At 43.3% G+C, this 20,241-nt stretch overlaps 1 protein-coding gene across 1 annotated transcript; it reads left to right on the top strand.

Annotated features, from left to right (window-relative positions):
• The first annotated feature begins 4,600 nt into the window (after positions 1-4,600).
• On the top strand, positions 4,601-19,941 carry LOC116359589 (dual specificity mitogen-activated protein kinase kinase 5-like). The gene is made up of 4 exons (XM_031812430.1): positions 4,601-5,053; positions 5,162-5,210; positions 10,449-10,516; positions 19,831-19,941. Exons 1-4 carry the CDS (start codon positions 4,922-4,924, stop codon positions 19,924-19,926), a joined length of 345 nt encoding a protein of 114 aa, XP_031668290.1. The 5' UTR covers positions 4,601-4,921; the 3' UTR covers positions 19,927-19,941.
• The last annotated feature ends 300 nt before the right edge of the window (positions 19,942-20,241 follow it).

Below are 20,241 nucleotides of genomic sequence, written 5' to 3'. Positions count from 1 at the left end.
AGGAAAGGTTTGTTTCAAATGATCATCATCTAGTGAGAGGAACTGTGTTTTTATTGGCATCTGCTTCCTGTTGTTAGCCATCTCTTGGAAAAGAACTGGTGTGTTAAACATGGCTGAATTTAACTTTAGGTCACCCGTTACTTTGTGTGATAAATGTGAAATGTTTTTTGCAAAGGTAAGTAATAGTTTTGATTGGGAAATGCTTCGCCTAATGGTTGTGTTTTTGTATTCTTATGATTGGGACCTACTGGCTTAATATGTCCGAGTGAATGGACTGCTTATCCTTTAACACCACACTGTGTGTGACTGCTGTCTTTTCCATCGGCCCTATGCAGTGGTGTAGTGGTGCTTTAACACCACGCTGTGTGTGACTGCTGTCTTTTCCATCGGCCCAATGCAGTGGTGTAGTGGTGCTTTAACACCATGCTGTGTGTGACTGCTGTCTTTCCATCGGCCCTATGCAGTGGTGTAGTGGTGCTTTAACACCATGCTGTGTGTGACTGCTGTCTTTTCCATCAGCCCTATGCAGTGGTGCTTTAACACCATGCTGTGTGTGACTGCTGTCTTTTCCATCGGCCCTATGCAGTGGTGCTTTAACACCATGCTGTGTGTGACTGCTGTCTTTTCCATCGGCCCTATGCAGTGGTGCCTGGAGAAGTGGGTATACTCTAATTTTGTAAAGAATTTCCCCAATGACCCGCCCAGCGAAGGAAAGGCACCCTGAGTTTTCTTATGTCTTTATTTCATTCGTTTTCCACCTGGGGGGTGGGGGCTATACCCCTGATGCAAACAGCACATGATGACAGAAGTGCACATCACAAATAGCCTTCTAATGGAGAGTTCGGACAAAACCTTTTCAATACCTGCTTTGCGTACACATTGTTGCCTTAGTTAGCATTTACTGATAGATATCATCAGGTGAAACGTCTTTATTACCTACCCTACTGGATTTATATATGTGGTATATACAAATACTTGCTTGATATATGTTTTCCAGTTTCTTGAAATACTTTGCAAATGCACTTAGTGGTTAGAGCGTTGGACTAGTAACCGGAAGGTTGCAAGTTCAAACCCCCGAGCTGACAAGGTACAGATCTGTCGTTCTGCCCCTGAACAGGCACTACACCACTGCATAGGGCCGATGGAAAAGACAGCAGTCACACACAGCATGGTGTTAAAGGATAAGCAGTCCATTCACTCGGAACCCACTGTTCCTAGGCCGTCACTGAAAATAAGAATTTGTTCGTAACTGACTTGCCTAGTTTAAAAAAGGTTAAATTTAAAAAAAAAAAAATCAAAATGAAAACTGAAATGGTCTACTAATTCCTTTTCAGTGCTTACATTTTCATACTGGTCCTCCGTCTGCGGGAATGAAACCCACACCCTAGCATCTCAAGCCCCATGCTCTACCAACTGAGCCACATCATCACATCTCATAATCACAAACCACTTGATGTCTCAATGTTCTCAATTACTGTATTGGTCATTGTTTTCCTTCATGGTGAAGGAAAGTCTACAGGTACAAACCTAGATGACCAGCCTATGTACAATGCAGTACTGTACATTAAGTAGTTTGTAAGGATGGTAAATTAATACTGCATAAAAAGTGGTTGTTTTACATGTTATTTGATAGAGAAAAATATTTAATTTGATGGGGATGTTTTGTGTCTTTGCCCATAACTTTGCACCTTTAAAATTGTATATCTGCATCAATGTTGTTGTTTTTTACCCCCTTTTTTGTGATATCCGAATTGGTAGTTACAGTCTTGTCCCATTGCTGCAACTCCCGTACGGACTCGGGATAGGCGAAGGTCAAGAGCCATGCGTCCTCCGAAACATGACCCTGCCTAGCCGCACTGCTTCTTGACACACAGTGTGTCAGAGGAAGCACAGTACAGTCGTGGCCAAAAGTTTTGAGAATGACACAAATATAAATTTTCACAAAGTCTGCTGCCTCAGTTTGTATGATGGCAATTTGCATATACTCCAGAATGTTATGAAGAGTGATCAGATTAATTGCAATTAATTGCAAAGTCCCTCTTTGCCATGCAAATGAACTGAATCCCCCAAAAAACATTTCCACTGCATTTCAGCCCTGCCACAAAAGGACCAGCTGACATCATGTCAGTGATTCTCTCGTTAACACAGTGTTGACTGGAGATCACTCTGTCATGCAGATTGAGTTCGAATAACAGACTGGAAGCTTCAAAAGGAGGGTGGTGCTGGGAATCATTGTTCTTCCTCTGTCAATCATGGTTACTTGCAAGGAAACACGTGCCGTCATCATTGCTTTGCACAAAAAGGGCTTCACAGGCAAGGATATTACTGCCAGTAAGATTGCACCTAAATCAACCATTTATCGGATCATTAAGAACTTTAAGGAGAGCGGTTCAATTGTTGTGAAGAAGGCTTCAGGGCACCCAAGAAAGTCCAGCAAGCACCAGGACCGTCTCCTAATGTTGATTCAGCTGTGGGATCTGTGCACCACCAGTACAGAGTTTTCTCAGGAATGGCAGCAGGAAGGTGTGAGTGCATCTACACGCACAGTGAGGCGAAGAAGGGCAGCAAAGAATAAACTTCTCTCCAGGAAAAACATCAGGGACAGACTGATGTTCTGCAAAAGGTACAGGGATGGGACTGCTGAGGACTGGGGTAAAGTCATTTTCTCTGATGAATCCCCTTTCTGATTGTTTGGGGCATCCGGAAAAAAAGCTTGCCCGGAGAAGACAAGGTGAGCGCTACCATCAGTCCTGTGTCATGCCAACAGTAAAGCATCCTGAGACCATTCATGTGTGGGGTTGCTTCTCAGCCAAGGGAGTGGGCTCACTTACAATTTTGCCTAAGAACACAGCCATGAATAAAGAATGGTACCAACACATCCTCCAAGAGCAACTTCTCCCAACCATACAGGAACAGTTGGTGAGGAACAATGCCTTTTCGAGCATGATGGAGTGGCTTGGGGAACAAAACATCAATATTTTGGGTCCATGGCCAGGAAATTCCCCAGACCTTAATCCCATTGAGAGCTTGTGGTCAATCCTCAAGAGGCGGGTGACAAACAAAACCCCCACAAATTCAAACAAACTCCAAGCATTGATTATGCAGGAATGGGCTGCCATCAGTCAGGATGTGACCCAGAAGTTAATTGACAGCATGCCAGGGCGGATTGCATAGGTCTTGAAAAAGAAGGGTCAACACTGCAAGTATTGACACTTTGCATCAACTTCATGTAATTGTCAATAAAAGCCTTTGACACTTATGAAATGCTTGTAATTATACTTCAGTATTCCATAGTAACATCTGACAAAAATATCTAAAGACACTGAAGCAGCAAACTTTGTGGAAATTAATATTTGTATCATTCTCAAAACTTTTGGCCACGACTGTACAACTGGTGACGAAGTCAGCATGCATGTGCCTGGCCCGCCACAAGGAGTCGCTACAGAGCGATGGGACAAGGACATCCCAGCCGGCCAAACGCTGGTCCAATTGTGCGCCGCCTCATGGATCTCCCGGGTAGTCCCCAGCTGTGACACAGCCTGGGATCAAACCCGGGTCTGTAGTGACACCTCAAACCTTAGACCGCTGCGCCACTCGGAAGGCCATAACGGCCTTCATTTTGCTGGACACCAGGAAGAGTACAGGGATCCATAATAAATAAAAAATACCTTTTGATGTAAATGTTTGAGGACAAGGTTATGTTCTTTTTGGATTCCATTAGAATGACAATTGCAGAGAAAGAGACAGGTCTACAACTCTTACAATTCCAACTAATGAATCATGCAAGATAATGTTCTTAATTTTACCTCTAGAGGTGGAGATGCTTAAAAAATATTTTTTTTTTGCCCGCTCTACAGACGTCTATATAGGTCTGCTAATACTTGTAAAGGCCCAGTGCACAAAAATCATATTTTTTTATTCATATTTTTTTTACATTCTGATATTTCTGCACCCCTAACTCCTATGTCCCTCGACTGATTTATATGCATTTATGTGCCAGACCACGCCTATGTGAATGTTTATTGGTGAATAACGGCCATATTTTTGTAGGTACTTGTCTGAAAAATATTGGGTGAAGAGACTTTTGTCCATAGATGCCACATATCCAGTTTTGTGCAGATTGGTTATTCGTTGCCAGAAGAGTAGCGTTTTAAGTGTTTTTCACAAAATTCTAAATGGCGGAAATCTATAATGGCGGACCTTATGGGTCCCTGAGACAAATGTGTTCCTTGTGAAGAGAGGGAACTAAGTACCGAATTTCATGACTTTAGGTCAAAAGGGGTGAGGGGTGTGACTTTTCAAAGTTTTCATTTTCAATCTCTTGTTATAGCGCCACCATCTGGCCAATCAGTGTAATTTTGTAAATCCCGGATCTCTATGGCAAGACGTATCATACACCCACCTTTCACTAACATATGAAGGAATAAATGGAGACAGATTCACAGTCCCCTCCCCGATTTCATCATGTGGGACAATAATTATCTGAACGATTGTAGTCTACAGCGCCACAGAAACGTATGGCTCCTACTACAACCATAGAGTCAAAGACTGTGATAGAGTATTCCAGCCAGAGTAAAGACTGGCTCCTAAATACATATCCGGTTGGAAGTACGAAAACTTCCGGTGAACTTCCTGGTTTTGTTTGCATAGCGGCTAACTTTGCTAGCTATATCATTTCCAACTCTTTAAAACGCTCTTTGTATGTCCGTGAGTCAAACTGTGTTGGAAACGTTAAAACGCACTCTCTCGTTGACAAGACCTGCAATGGCTTGCTCTTAGTCATGCAAGTAACGTTAGTTGAAATGTAGTAACTGTTAGCTAACGGCTAACTTGACAGCTAATGTAGCTAGGATAGTAATAGGATGTGCCGTTAGGAAGTTAGCCAGCCAACACTGATTATGTTTCTGCTTATTCGTCTGTTATGCTTCTACTTGTTTTAAATAACTTCTGCGCTATGGACACCGAGGGAATAGAGATCCGTATAAAGACTCCCGTCGGGGATATGGACTCATCCGTGGACTGCCCATCACTTTTGAGCTTCAATGACTTGTTGGTGAGCGCTAGCTACAGTTGCAAAGTTTACAGTTGGCTAGGCTAAGGACCTAGCTAGTTAGCAACTGTTTTGCTTTACCGTTCATATCTTTCTGAATCTATTTTGCAGGTCGCTATAAGGGATGTCATGCCCGAAACCACAATCACTGCGTTTGAATGTAAGTTACCTCATGAAAAGATTGACATTCTGAGATTTCATCAGCCTGGTTTCCTGTTGTGGAGACAGTTTTTCATTACACCAACCAAATGTTTAAGTCCGTTTGGCAGACTTCTACCCAACTATGTTTAGTTACAACTGAAAAGCTCAGTCTACTACTAGTACTCAATTGCTACTTAACTTGCCTTTTTGGCTGTATTGTCCTTAATACCCAATAAGATTGATTGTCTTCAGTTTTTGCACACCAAAAGGATCATGTAGGCTATGTTCCTGGGTGCAAGTTGCCTCTAAGACACTGATCTTGGGTCAGTAGCATTTTTCCCACTAGTGGTAGTGGTTAGGATGGGGAAACTGATCCAAGATCGGTACTAGGGGGAAACGTAGTCCGGACCAAGTTTGTGAAGCCTGGACCATTAGGCCTGCTTCCATTAAAGGCACCATATTTAAACTCTAGTCCTCACATGTCTGATTTTCTTATCCTGTAACTTTAGGATGAATTAATTGCTTTGTTGGATGTTATACATTGGCTTTCACCGTTACAAAGCAGTCATCTATTTAAAGGCAGAATACTCTCCACAGGTGTAGAGCTGTGGTTGAGGGTATAACACTCCCGGTACAAGTCACATATACAATTCCCCACTGGATACCAGGGTTCAATCCCTGCATCCACCTTTCCTATTGTGTCCCCCACCTACCAAAACCCCGCTCTGATTTCCATGCTGTTTCAATAAAGTGTCAAAATACTCTCCAAAATATATATATTTGAATACACATCACTGGACCTTGAGTGCTGAAGTTAATAACAGCATTGCTTTGATGGAATCATATTCTTAACAATTTGCTGTATTGATTTTGTTCAAATTAATCCATCTCTATTTAAGCTATCATGATGATGACACAGCCCAGTAACTATAGCTGTTGATGATGACACAGCCCAGTAACTATAGCTGTTGATACAGCCCAGTAACTATAGCTGTTGATGATGACACAGCCCAGTAACTATAGCTGTTGATGATGACACAGCCCAGTAACTATAGCTGTTGATGATGACACAGCCCAGTAACTATAGCTGTTGATGATGACACAGCCCAGTAACTATAGCTGTTGATGATGACACAGCCCAGTAACTATAGCTGTTGATGATGACACAGCCCAGTAACTATAGCTGTTGATGATGACACAGCCCAGTAACTATAGCTGTTGATGATGACACAGCCCAGTAACTATAGCTGTTGATGATGACACAGCCCAGTAACTATAGCTGTTAATGATAACACAGCCCAGTAACTATAGCTGTTAATGATAACACAGTAACTACAGCTGTTAATGATAGCACAGCCCAGTAACTATAGCTGTTGATGATGACACAGCCCAGTAACTATAGCTGTTAATGATAACACAGCCCAGTAACTATAGCTGTTAATGATAACACAGTAACTACAGCTGTTAATGATAGCACAGCCCAGTAACTATAGCTGTTGATGATGACACAGCCCAGTAACTATAGCTGTTAATGATAACACAGCCCAGTAACTATAGCTGTTAATGATAACACAGCCCAGTAACTATAGCTGTTGATGATGACACAGCCCAGTAACTATAGCTGTTGATGATGACACAGCCCAGTAACTATAGCTGTTGATGATGACACAGCCCAGTAACTATAGCTGTTGATGATGACACAGCCCAGTAACTATAGCTGTTAATGATAACACAGCCCAGTAACTATAGCTGTTAATGATAACACAGTAACTACAGCTGTTAATGATAGCACAGCCCAGTAACTATAGCTGTTGATGATGACACAGCCCAGTAACTATAGCTGTTAATGATAACACAGCCCAGTAACTATAGCTGTTAATGATAACACAGCCCAGTAACTATAGCTGTTGATGATGACACAGCCCAGTAACTATAGCTGTTGATGATGACACAGCCCAGTAACTATAGCTGTTGATGATGACACAGCCCAGTAACTATAGCTGTTGATGATGACACAGCCCAGTAACTATAGCTGTTGATGATGACACAGCCCAGTAACTATAGCTGTTGATGATGACACAGCCCAGTAACTATAGCTGTTGATGATGACACAGCCCAGTAACTATAGCTGTTAATGATAACACAGCCCAGTAACTATAGCTGTTAATGATAACACAGCCCAGTAACTATAGCTGTTGATGATGACACAGCCCAGTAACTATAGCTGTTGATGATGACACAGCCCAGTAACTATAGCTGTTGATGATGACACAGCCCAGTAACTATAGCTGTTGATGATGACACAGCCCAGTAACTATAGCTGTTGATGATGACACAGCCCAGTAACTATAGCTGTTGATGATGACACAGCCCAGTAACTATAGCTGTTGATGATGACACAGCCCAGTAACTATAGCTGTTGATGATGACACAGCCCAGTAACTATAGCTGTTAATGATAACACAGCCCAGTAACTATAGCTGTTAATGATAACACAGTAACTACAGCTGTTCATGATAGCACAGCCCAGTAACTACAGCTGTTAATGATGACACAGCCCAGTAACTACAACTGTTAATGATAACACAGCCCAGTAACTACAACTGTTAATGATAACACAGCCCAGTAACTACAACTGTTAATGATAACAGCCCAGTAACTACAGCTGTTAATGATAACACAGCCCAGTAACTACAACTGTTAATGATAACACAGCCCAGTAACTACAGCTGTTAATGATAACACAGCTCAGTAACTACAGCTGTTAATGATGACACAGCTGAGTAACTACAACTGTTAATGATAAAACAGCCCATTAACTACAGCTGTTAATGATAACACAGCTCAGTAACTATAGCTGTTAATGATAACACAGCCCAGTAACTACAGCTGTTAATGATAACACAGCTCAGTAACTATAGCTGTTAATGATAACACAGCCCAGTAACTACAGCTGTTAATGATAACACAGCTCAGTAACTATAGCTGTTAATGATAACACAGCCCAGTAACTACAGCTGTTAATGATAACACAGCCCAGTAACTACAGCTGTTAATGATAACACAGCTGAGTAACTACAGCTGTTAATGATAACACAGCTGAGTAACTACAGCTGTTAATGATAACACAGCTGAGTAACTACAGCTGTTAATGATAACACAGCTGAGTAACTACAGCTGTTAATGATAACACAGCCCAGTAACTACAGCTGTTAATGATGACAGCCCAGTGTTAATGATGACACAGCCCAGTGTTAATGATGACACAGCCCAGTAACTATAGCTGTTAATGATGACAGCCCAGTAACTATAGCTGTTAATGATAACACAGCTCAGTAACTACAGCTGTTAATGATAATACAGCTCATTAACTACAGCTGTTAATGATGACACAGCCCAGTGTTAATGATGACACAGCCCAGTAACTATAGCTGTTAATGATGACAGCCCAGTAACTATAGCTGTTAATGATAACACAGCCCAGTAACTATAGCTGTTAATGATAACACAGTAACTACAGCTGTTCATGATAGCACAGCCCAGTAACTACAGCTGTTAATGATGACACAGCCCAGTAACTACAACTGTTAATGATAACACAGCCCAGTAACTACAACTGTTAATGATAACACAGCCCAGTAACTACAACTGTTAATGATAACAGCCCAGTAACTACAGCTGTTAATGATAACACAGCCCAGTAACTACAACTGTTAATGATAACACAGCCCAGTAACTACAGCTGTTAATGATAACACAGCTCAGTAACTACAGCTGTTAATGATGACACAGCTGAGTAACTACAACTGTTAATGATAAAACAGCCCATTAACTACAGCTGTTAATGATAACACAGCCCAGTAACTACAGCTGTTAATGATAACACAGCTCAGTAACTATAGCTGTTAATGATAACACAGCCCAGTAACTACAGCTGTTAATGATAACACAGCTCAGTAACTATAGCTGTTAATGATAACACAGCCCAGTAACTACAGCTGTTAATGATAACACAGCTCAGTAACTATAGCTGTTAATGATAACACAGCCCAGTAACTACAGCTGTTAATGATAACACAGCCCAGTAACTACAGCTGTTAATGATAACACAGCTCAGTAACTATAGCTGTTAATGATAACACAGCCCAGTAACTACAGCTGTTAATGATAACACAGCCCAGTAACTACAGCTGTTAATGATAACACAGCTGAGTAACTACAGCTGTTAATGATAACACAGCTGAGTAACTACAGCTGTTAATGATAACACAGCTGAGTAACTACAGCTGTTAATGATAACACAGCCCAGTAACTACAGCTGTTAATGATGACAGCCCAGTGTTAATGATGACACAGCCCAGTGTTAATGATGACACAGCCCAGTAACTATAGCTGTTAATGATGACAGCCCAGTAACTATAGCTGTTAATGATAACACAGCTCAGTAACTACAGCTGTTAATGATAATACAGCTCATTAACTACAGCTGTTAATGATGACACAGCCCAGTGTTAATGATGACACAGCCCAGTAACTATAGCTGTTAATGATGACAGCCCAGTAACTATAGCTGTTAATGATAACACAGCCCAGTAACTATAGCTGTTAATGATAACACAGCCCAGTAACTACAGCTGTTAATGATAACACAGCCCAGTAACTACAGCTGTTAATGATGACACAGCTCAGTAACTACAGCTGTTAATGATGACACAGCCCAGTAACTACAGCTGTTAATGATGACACAGCCCAGTAACTACAGCTGTTAATGATACCACAGCCCAGTAACTACAGCTGTTAATGATGACACAGCCCAGTAACTATAGCTGTTAATGATGACACAGCCCAGTAACTACAGCTGTTAATGATAACACAGCCCAGTAACTACAGCTGTTAATGATGACAGCTCAGTAACTACAGCTGTTAATGATGACACAGCCCAGTAACTACAGCTGTTAATGATGACACAGCCCAGTAACTACAGCTGTTAATGATGACACAGCCCAGTAACTACAGCTGTTAATGATAACACAGCCCAGTAACTATAGCTGTTAATGATAACAGCCCAGTAACTACAGCTGTTAATGATGACACAGCCCAGTAACTACAGATGTTAATGATAACACAGCCCAGTAACTATAGCTGTTAATGATAGCACAGCCCAGTAACTATAGCTGTTAATGATGACACAGCCCAGTAACTACAGCTGTTAATAATAACACAGCCCAGTAACTACAGATGTTAATCTGTGTTTCAGATGAGGATGAGGTGGGCGATAGAATCACTGTGAGGAGTGATGAAGAACTCAAAGCCATGTTGTCATATGTGAGTATTGTTCTCTTCAACATGACACTTTGTTGGACTCCCATACCCCCAGTTTACCTGACTAGCCTCCCATACCCCCAGTTTACCTGACTAGCCTCCCATACCCCCAGTTTACCTGACTAGACTCCCATACCCCCAGTTTACCTGACTACTCTGCCATAACAACAGTTTACCTGACTACTCTGCCATAACAACAGTTTACCTGACTACACTGCCATAACAACAGTTTACCTGACTACTCTGACATAACAACAGTTTACCTGACTACTCTGCCATAACAACAGTTTACCTGACTACTCTGCCATAACAACATTTTACCTGACTACTCTGACATAACAACAGTTTACCTGACTACACTTCCATAACAACAGTGTACCTGACTACTCTGCCATAACAACAGTGTACCTGACTACTCTGCCATAACAACAGTTTACCTGACTACTCTGCCATAACAACAGTTTACCTGACTACACTGCCATAACAACAGTTTACCTGACTACTCTGCCATAACAACAGTGTACCTGACTACACTGCCATAACAACAGTTTACCTGACTACTCTGCCATAACAACAGTGTACCTGACTACTCTGCCATAACAACAGTTTACCTGACTACTCTGCCATAACAACAGTTTACCTGACTACTCTGCCATAACAACAGTTTACCTGACTACTCTGCCATAACAACAGTTTACCTGACTACACTGCCATAACAACAGTTTACCTGACTACTCTGCCATAACAACAGTTTACCTGACTACACTGCCATAACAACAGTTTCCCTGACTACTCTGCCATAACAACAGTTTACCTGACTACTCTGCCATAACAACAGTGTACCTGACTACTCTGCCATAACAACAGTTTAGCTGACTACTCTGCCATAACAACAGTGTACCTGACTACTCTGCCATAACAACAGTGTACCTGACTACTCTGCCATAACAACAGTGTACCTGACTACTCTGCCATAACAACAGTGTACCTGACTACTCTGCCATAACAACAGTGTACCTGACTACTCTGCCATAACAACAGTGTACCTGACTACTCTGCCATAACAGTTTCCCTGACTACTCTGCCATAACAACAGTGTACCTGACTACTCTGCCATAACAGTTTCCCTGACTACTCTGCCATAACAACAGTGTACCTGACTACTCTGCCATAACAGTTTCCCTGACTACTCTGCCATAACAACAGTGTACTAAGGGGATGTTTAGTCTCGGTGGGTTTTCCTTGTGCCAAGTGTTATAATCAAGAAGACAAATCATTGAAGTGTTTTCTCCGGCATTTTCGTTTTTGGTCCAGTACACAATTCACGTTCACAAGTCACGTTCACAAGTCACGTTCACAAGTCACGTTCACAAGTCACGTTCGCAAGTCACGTTCGCAAGTCACGTTCGCAAGTCACATTCACAAGTCACGTTCACAAGTCACGTTCGCAAGTCACGTTCGCAAGTCACGTTCGCAAGTCACGTACGCAAGTCACGTACGCAAGTCACGTACGCAAGTCACGTACGCAAGTCACGTACGCAAGTCACGTACGCAAGTCACGTACGCAAGTCACGTACGCAAGTCACGTTCGCAAGTCACGTTCGCAAGTCACGTTCGCAAGTCACGTACGCAAGTCACGTTCGCAAGTCACGTACGCAAGTCACGTTCGCAAGTCACGTACACAAGTCACGTTCGCAAGTCACGTTTGCAAGTCACGTTCGCAAGTCACGTTCGCCACAAGTCACGTTCGCTACAAGTCACGTTCGCCACAAGTCACGTTCGCCACAAGTCACGTTCGCCACAAGTCACGTTCGCCACAAGTCACGTTCGCCACAAGTCACATACACAAGTCACGTTCGCCACAAGTCACGTTCGCCACAAGTCACGTTCGCCACAAGTCACGTTCGCAAGTCACGTTCACAAGTAGCTTACGCAAGTAAGGTTCGCAAGTAACGTTCACAAGTAACACAGTAATTGTTTATTGCGCATCAACATTTATAACAACAGTTGGTGGAACCGTTTCCATTTTAGGGAGGAACCTTGTGGACGGTGCAGAGGTGAGCTGAGTTCTCCCGGTATTTACAGAGGTCCCAACTTGTAATTACGTTTCCTTTCACATCCTTAAAAAATATATAAATGAACAGTGACATCGTATAGGCTAATTAAAGTTACATTGACGAATAAAAATGCAAATGAAACCCCCCCCCCCCCCCCAAAAAAATATATTTTCTGGTGTGGTCTTTTTGATTGAGACGACAGCCTTTGTGTTGAATGAGTGTTGCTATGGCCAAAGATTGAAAATAACACTGCATTTGGAAAATAAATTATCTCCTGTTGAAGAATTCTTAAAAATGGAATAAAGTAAATATAATTACTGACCCCGGTATACCATTGAGGCAGCAATTATAACCTTCTTTTTCACTCCGCTATTGAGTGTTTTTTTGTTGAAGGGGGGGGGGGGGGGGGGGGAGCTATTAAAAATCTATTACAACAGATCTTTTCACCCAGGGCCACAGTGTGCTCATTGCTAAGCAGACTGGTAAAGATGACAAGTAACTCTACATATTTCTGTCTCCTACAACAAAGCACTGTATGTGGGTGATTCCACGCCAGTGGGAGCAGAACATATTTCTGTCTCCTACAACAAAGCACTGTATGTGGGTGATTCCATGCCAGTGGGAGCAGAACATATTTCTGTCCCCTACAACAAAGCACTGTATGTGGGTGATTCCACGCCAGTGGGAGCAGAATATATTTCTGTCCCCTACAACAAAGCACTGTATGTGGGTGATTCCACGCCAGTGGGAGCAGAACATATTTCTGTCCCCTACAACAAAGCACTGTATGTGGGTGATTCCACGCCAGTGGGGGTAGAATATATTTCTGTCTCCTACAACAAAGCACTGTATGTGGGTGATTCCACGCCAGTGGGAGCAGAACATATTTCTGTCTCCTACAACAAAGCACTGTATGTGGGTGATTCCATGCCAGTGGGAGCAGAACATATTTCTGTCCCCTACAACAAAGCACTGTATGTGGGTGATTCCACGCCAGTGGGAGCAGAATATATTTCTGTCCCCTACAACAAAGCACTGTATGTGGGTGATTCCACGCCAGTGGGAGCAGAACATATTTCTGTCCCCTACAACAAAGCACTGTATGTGGGTGATTCCACGCCAGTGGGGGTAGAATATATTTCTGTCTCCTACAACAAAGCACTGTATGTGGGTGATTCCACGCCAGTGGGAGCAGAATATATTTCTGTCTCCTACAACAAAGCACTGTATGTGGGTGATTCCACGCCAGTGGGAGCAGAACATATTTCTGTCTCCTACAACAAAGCACTGTATGTGGGTGATTCCACGCCAGTGGGAGCAGAACATATTTCTGTCTCCTACAACAAAGCACTGTATGTGGGTGATTCCACGCCAGTGGGAGCAGAACATATTTCTGTCTCCTACAACAAAGCACTGTATGTGGGTGATTCCACGCCAGTGGGAGCAGAATATATTTCTGTCTCCTACAACAAAGCACTGTATGTGGGTGATTCCACGCCAGTGGGAGCAGAATATATTTTTGCTATCTCGGATTGTTGTAGCAATTCTCACATAGAAACTTCATTGGGAGGAAGTGTTTTTTTTAAATATATGAAATATATTTTTTTACATTTGTGCCACGTTTGAGAGAATCCTGATGAATGTGTCCGTTGTAGACCCTTTTTAAACCTTTACAATCCTCCTGTAAGACCTTATGCTCCGTGAACCAGACATGTTATACTTCTTATAGTCTGCTTTACCATATGGACTACTAGATAGTATCTAGATTCTTATGTACTTTTTCACATTCATTTATTCCACAGAAAATAATGTAAATGTTTCTGCAAAATTAAAAATGACTTTTGAGATTATTATTTTTTTTAAATTTTGAATAAATGAATGTGGACATTTTTATTTTAGAATCGGGACATATGTTAGAGCACACTATATGAAGTATAATGCCACCAACCCGTACGGTTCATAGATCGTAAGGTCTTACAGGAAGCATATATAGGTCTATACAATGGCCGCTTTCATCATGATTTTCTTGTTAAATACAAAATGCAAAAACACAAGTCAAACATCCTTCCTCCCAGTGAAGTTCCTATGTGAGAATTGTCAGAACATTACAAAAATATTTTCCACTCCCGCTAACGTGGAATCGCCCGTGTCTGATGTGCCAATCGGTGTCGTCATGGCAACACGTGATCTTTTCGGCAAGTGCCGCCAACCTTCAGTCCTCTGCATTGGACCGGGTTCAGGCAAAAGAGTGACAGCAATAAAATAAAGATGTGTTATTGACTTCACCGAGGCTGCGAAGGGAATTAGACACGTCCACACGTTTTATTTCAGCCTCTGAGGCTTTGTATACCCATTTAAAATGCCTCATGGACGTATGTACCTTATAGGTCTATGCCTTCATGTTGAGGAAGTAACAGGACACTTGAATGTGTTATGTTTCTATAGAAACCTCTCTGTTGTATAGAGACTATACTTGTGTTTGGAACACATCTCTCCTGGTTTTTTTTTGTCTTGTTGATTTACTTTTCAAGTCCCCCCCCCCCCCCCCGCGTGATGTTACCATCTTCCTTCATAGTTACTGTTCACATCACGGACATTAAGAGTAATGACTTGTAATGGGCTTCTTCACGAGGTACACTGAAAAGCTAAATGAACTATCCATTTTTATTATTTATTATTCAGTACTTAAAGTTTCGCCTCATTAAAAAGCAGGCCCCCCTGGGCGGAGAATATTTGTCAAAATCTACTCTTCATCTGGGGATGTCTTTTACCCCCCATCAGCTTACAATGATGGCGCTGTAGCCACAGGCTGAATCTCCTCTGTTTCAGGGACTTTATTACTCCTTCGTCTTGGATGCTTTGTTGTCATTGGGTAACATCGGGTATCCCAGGGTTTGCTGGTGCTAGTGTGAAGCTGATTGAACGGGCAGAGTGGCCTAGACAGCTGTAGTGGTGTCGAGCTGTAGTGAGAGGGAGGATGGGAAACATATTGACCTTGCCTTGATTGATTTACAAGTCCCTCACCCTCAGGGGATACTTTTTGACTATTTTTCCCCCACAATCAAATCAAATGAAGTTGTATTGGTCAAATGCGCCAAATACAACAGGTGTAGACTTTTTACAGTGAAATGCTTCCTTATGAGACTATCCTCAACCGTGCAGAGTTAAAAAGGACGACAAATAAAGGAAGCAGAATCAATAACGAGGCAATGAGTACCAGTACTGAGTCAATGTGGAGGGGTACCAGTACTGAGTCAATGTGGAGGGGTACCAGTACTGAGTCAATGTGGAGGGGTACCAGTACTGAGTCAATGTGGAGGGGTACCAGTACTGAGTCAATGTGGAGGGGTACCAGTACTGAGTCAATGTGGAGGGGTACCAGTACTGAGTCAATGTGGAGGGGTACCAGTACTGAGTCAATGTGGAGGGGTACCAGTACTGAGTCAATGTGGAGGAGTACCAGTACTGAGTCAATGTGGAGGGGTACCAGTACTGAGTCAGTGTGGAGGGGTACCAGTACTGAGTCAGTGTGGAGGGGTACCAGTACTGAGTCAGTGTGGAGGGGTACCAGTACTGAGTCAGTGTGGAGGGGTACCAGTACTGAGTCAGTGTGGAGGGGTACCAGTACTGAGTCAGTGTGGAGGGGTACCAGTACTGAGTCAATGTGCAGGGGTACCAGTACTGAGTCAATGTGCAGGGGTACTGAGGTAATGCAGTATCTACATGTGGCTAATAATAAACAGAGTAGCAGCAGCCTATCTGAAAGTGTGTGTGTATAGAGTCTGGTGAGTGTGCATAGAGCCGATGCAAGGTAGTTTGTGTTTGAGGAAGAAGTTGAGCAGAAATATTGATGTGGCAGGATGAGCTATTTGTGTGGACCATTTGGGCACTTAAACCTCGCCAAGTGTACACTTGGTTTAAGATGGACGCTAGGAGAGGCGGGAAGTTAATGGAGTTTTATTGGAGATGTTTGACCGTGACTGATTCAGCCATTATGGATCATGTGAATTCACCATAAGTCTGGCAGTTGACTTTGAGCTCTACGATGACACGAGCACACAGACTGCAAAGATGAGGCTCACCACTGAGGGAAGTGAATCAGATATATCATGACGAAGTCAAGTGGTTTTGCTTCTTTTGTCATATAATTACTCTTGAGATGCAGTAAATCTTTGTGAAATGCGATGAATTGGTGTTTTTGACCCTTAAAACAAGTGGCTTTCAATAGTTCTATCATAGTGGCTCTTCATCAATGAAAGAGCTAATTTCATCTCAGCAGGAACATAATCACACAGAGTAGCTCTATCGCCTGTTTGGTGTGTGTTATTGGCTGAATCCCACGTTACCAGATCTATGTTTCACATCTCCAAACTGACTGAAATATTTGCTTTCCATACGACACAACATTCCCCACCGCCACCGACACAAAAACACATTGCTTCGTCCACATATTTTCGGATGCTGCACAACAAATCTCCAATCTCTCGGTAAAGGAATTTGGGCCCCCTGTAATGGCTTTCTGCTCCTCTCGGGACGAGCGTGTCTGGCGAAAAGCTGCTGATTGCCAGGGAAAATTGTAATACAGGTATATAATATACGCGAGGCAGGCTTCCCGGGCGTCTAATGTAAAGGGTTATGCATTTCAGCAATCCATTTGTATTCATATTCAAAGCATATGGGCTTCTTTGGTTCGCTGCTGTGGCCGTTTGGCCTCCGTAGAGACTCGGGTGCATTCTGCCTGGCTGTCGTTAATTCCAGATGACTGGATAGCCATTGTGCAAAATTAATATGAATTAAGAGAGGCCAATGTATTAGGTGCGTAAGAGGGGGGAAATTCATTAGGTACCTCTCCTCAACACTGTTTCAGAGTAGGAGTGATGAACTACCATTTCATCCATTTCATCTCATATAATTGCCATTTAAAAGGCCAAACAAATCATGTAAAACACTTTAACAGGCCTGTGACGGTCATGGAACTCTAGATGACTGTGATTAGTCTCATAGCAAAAAACACACATTTTCAACCTTTCCTCGGAACCTTGGTTCCTCTGTGCTGTCATAGATATATCATTAATAGAACAGGCATCAAGTCAATGATGGCATAATGGGTGGCCAGGTGGCCATTGCGAGGAGCAAAGCAGGAAGGTTGCCCGTCAATATGTGCTGTGATTTGTTGATTAAACTTTACTGAAATAATACATTCTATTGTATGAACCACATCAGTTAACATCATATGAATTAACATTCTACATTACCATAGCAAATAATGCATCATAATACCAGCCATCGCCAGTGTACTGAGTTTACCAGTCAAATTGCCAGAGTTAGAGGTTCCAAGCCTGTTCTATTCATTGTATTTCTATGTGTGCTGCTGCTGCAGGGAGGGGAGTGTTGTCTAGGCAACCCAAGACTTGTTCGCTACAAAACCAAGGAGCAACAAAGTTCCATCCCATTGTTAAAAGTCCATGTTACCGTAGGAACGGACTGAACTGCACCAAAGCCCGGCCGTCCTGTCTTCAGTCAACTGTTCTTTAAATGGTTATGATGGTCTTTACCTGTAACCGTCGGTTACAGCATTTATACGGTAATTGTGCCAGCCCTACCCTTGAATTTAAAATGCACCTATCGATTAATTATCATCATGTCAATCTTTAACCATCTTCTGTGTATGACTCTCTAAGGACTTTTATTTTGAAAGCCAGACAAAAATAAATAAAAGGACCATCCTTCGACATGCGAGTCCTGTGAGACATGCCAGTCTTCCAGGCAACTCTAATCATTGCTCGGCACCTTGAATGGCTTGGAGCCGCCGTTGTGAAAGTTAAAGACTGACCCGTGTCAGCTCGTCTACCACGTTACCCCATTCCCCTCCTCCTCCTATCGTATGCCCCCGGAGGTAGCAGCCCTAATTGCATCCCGTGCTCTCCTGTTCCCCCTCCTCGTCTGCTAATGATGATGAGCTTCCTGCAGGCTGGGCCTGCGCTCTCTCCCCTTTCTCTCTCTCCCCTCTCTCTCTCTCCTCTCTCCCCTCTCTCTCTCTCTCTCTCTCTCTCTCTCTCCTCTCTCTCCTCTCTTCTCTCTCTCCCCTCTCTCTCTCTCCTCTCTCCCCTCTCTCTCTCCTCTCTCTCTCTCTCCTCTCTCTCCTCTCTCCCCTATCTCTCTCCTCTCTCTCCTCTCTCTCTCTCTCCTCTCTCTTCCCTCTCTCTCTCCTCTCTCTCCCCTCTCTCTCCTCTTTCTCCCCTCTTCTCTCTCTCTTCTCTCTCTCCTCTCTCTCTCTCCCCTCTCTCTCCCCTCTCTCTCTCCTGTCCCCCTAGGCTGAGCGATGGTATTTGTGATCCGACACTGTTTAGTTATTGGCCAACAAAGGGGAATGTCTTTTAATACACCTTTTTAAAAGATTAGGTGGTAATTGTTGCGGTCTTAATCAATAGGGTAGCCGAGTGGAAAATTAAAGGTGTGTGAGAGAGAGAGAGCATGTTGCTGTGTTAGGCCCATTGTTCCTGTTCAGCCTAGTGACAACACCGGAGGGCAAGTGGAGGGATGGGACCTGAGGAGAGGCTGACAGTGATAAATAGGCCTTTTAATAACAGCTGTGCCTCTTGGGGAGCCGTTCAGATCCATTCTGATTCCAAGCTGGCCCTGCCCATCTACATTTAAATATCTAGAGTGATATGCACATCTATACTAGATTGGAAATGTTAGGTTTTTATACACTGACTGACGCATGGTAAAAACTGAGCCACAATCTGTCACACACATTTCTAGCCCCTGCAAGTATCCATCTGCGTCTGTGCTTATGGGTCTGATTGTCAGGGACAAGGTCTCTATGTTAATTTCCAAAGGTCTCAACCCTCCAAAGAAGGAGGTGGGGTTAAACTCACACTCACATGCAAATTTTTTAACAGATGGTTTAGTTAACTGAAACATGAATTGCAATGTTGCTTTGGCAGTAGTCTCCAAGGCTCGTGTGTGTGTGTGTGTGTGTGTGTGAGAGAGAGAGATCCCAACAGGGTCTAACCGAATGTTCGGTGAGCTGATGACCTGGAGAGGAGGAGGTTGATGCTACAGCCGTTCCTGAACTAGCCCACAGGGCACTAGACTCTACCTGCAGCAGCTTTCAACACAGCATGTGTTTGTTGTAGACTAGGCTATACTCACCACCCTGGTGTTGAGAAAACATTTGGTTAAAAGGGATTTACGTTCGCTATCCTCCTCTTCCTCACTGATGATTATTGGGTATCTCTTCCTCTCTCTCCTCAGTACTGCAATAATGTGAAGGAGCAGCGGATGAATGGCCTACTGCCTGAGCCTCTCCAGATATTTCCTCGAGGTATGTTGTGTGTGTGTGTGTTCTGAGCACTACAGTGCTGGGTGCGAGAGAGGGAGGGAGGGAGACTGGGTGCTGGGGCGAGAGAGAGACTGGAGAGAGAGAGACTGGGTGCTGGGGCGAGAGAGGGAGGGAGACTGGGTGCTGGGGCGAGAGAGGGAGGGAGACTGGGTGCTGGGGCGAGAGAGGGAGGGAGGGAGACTGGGTGCTGGGGCGAGAGAGGGAGGGAGACTGGGTGCTGGGGCGAGAGAGGGAGGGAGACTGGGTGCTGGGGCGAGAGAGAGAGACTGGGTGCTGGGGAGAGAGTGGTGGGTTCTGGGTAGAGGACTAGAGAACTGTGGGTG

This window comes from Oncorhynchus kisutch, unplaced genomic scaffold, assembly GCF_002021735.2.
Source record: "Oncorhynchus kisutch isolate 150728-3 unplaced genomic scaffold, Okis_V2 Okis03b-Okis08b_hom, whole genome shotgun sequence".
Taxonomy (NCBI): domain Eukaryota; kingdom Metazoa; phylum Chordata; class Actinopteri; order Salmoniformes; family Salmonidae; genus Oncorhynchus; species Oncorhynchus kisutch.
This window is presented reverse-complemented; position numbering and strand designations above follow the sequence as displayed.

Excerpts from the sequence above, each read along its gene's own strand:
- LOC116359589 (XM_031812430.1), top strand. The coding sequence starts at position 4,922 with ATGCTTCTACTTGTTTTAAATAACTTCTGCGCTATGGACACCGAGGGA. Across the intron at positions 5,054-5,161 it reads TGAGCTTCAATGACTTGTTG|GTCGCTATAAGGGATGTCAT; the intron begins GTGAGCGCTAGC and ends TCTATTTTGCAG. Across the intron at positions 10,517-19,830 it reads TCAAAGCCATGTTGTCATAT|TACTGCAATAATGTGAAGGA; the intron begins GTGAGTATTGTT and ends CTCTCTCCTCAG.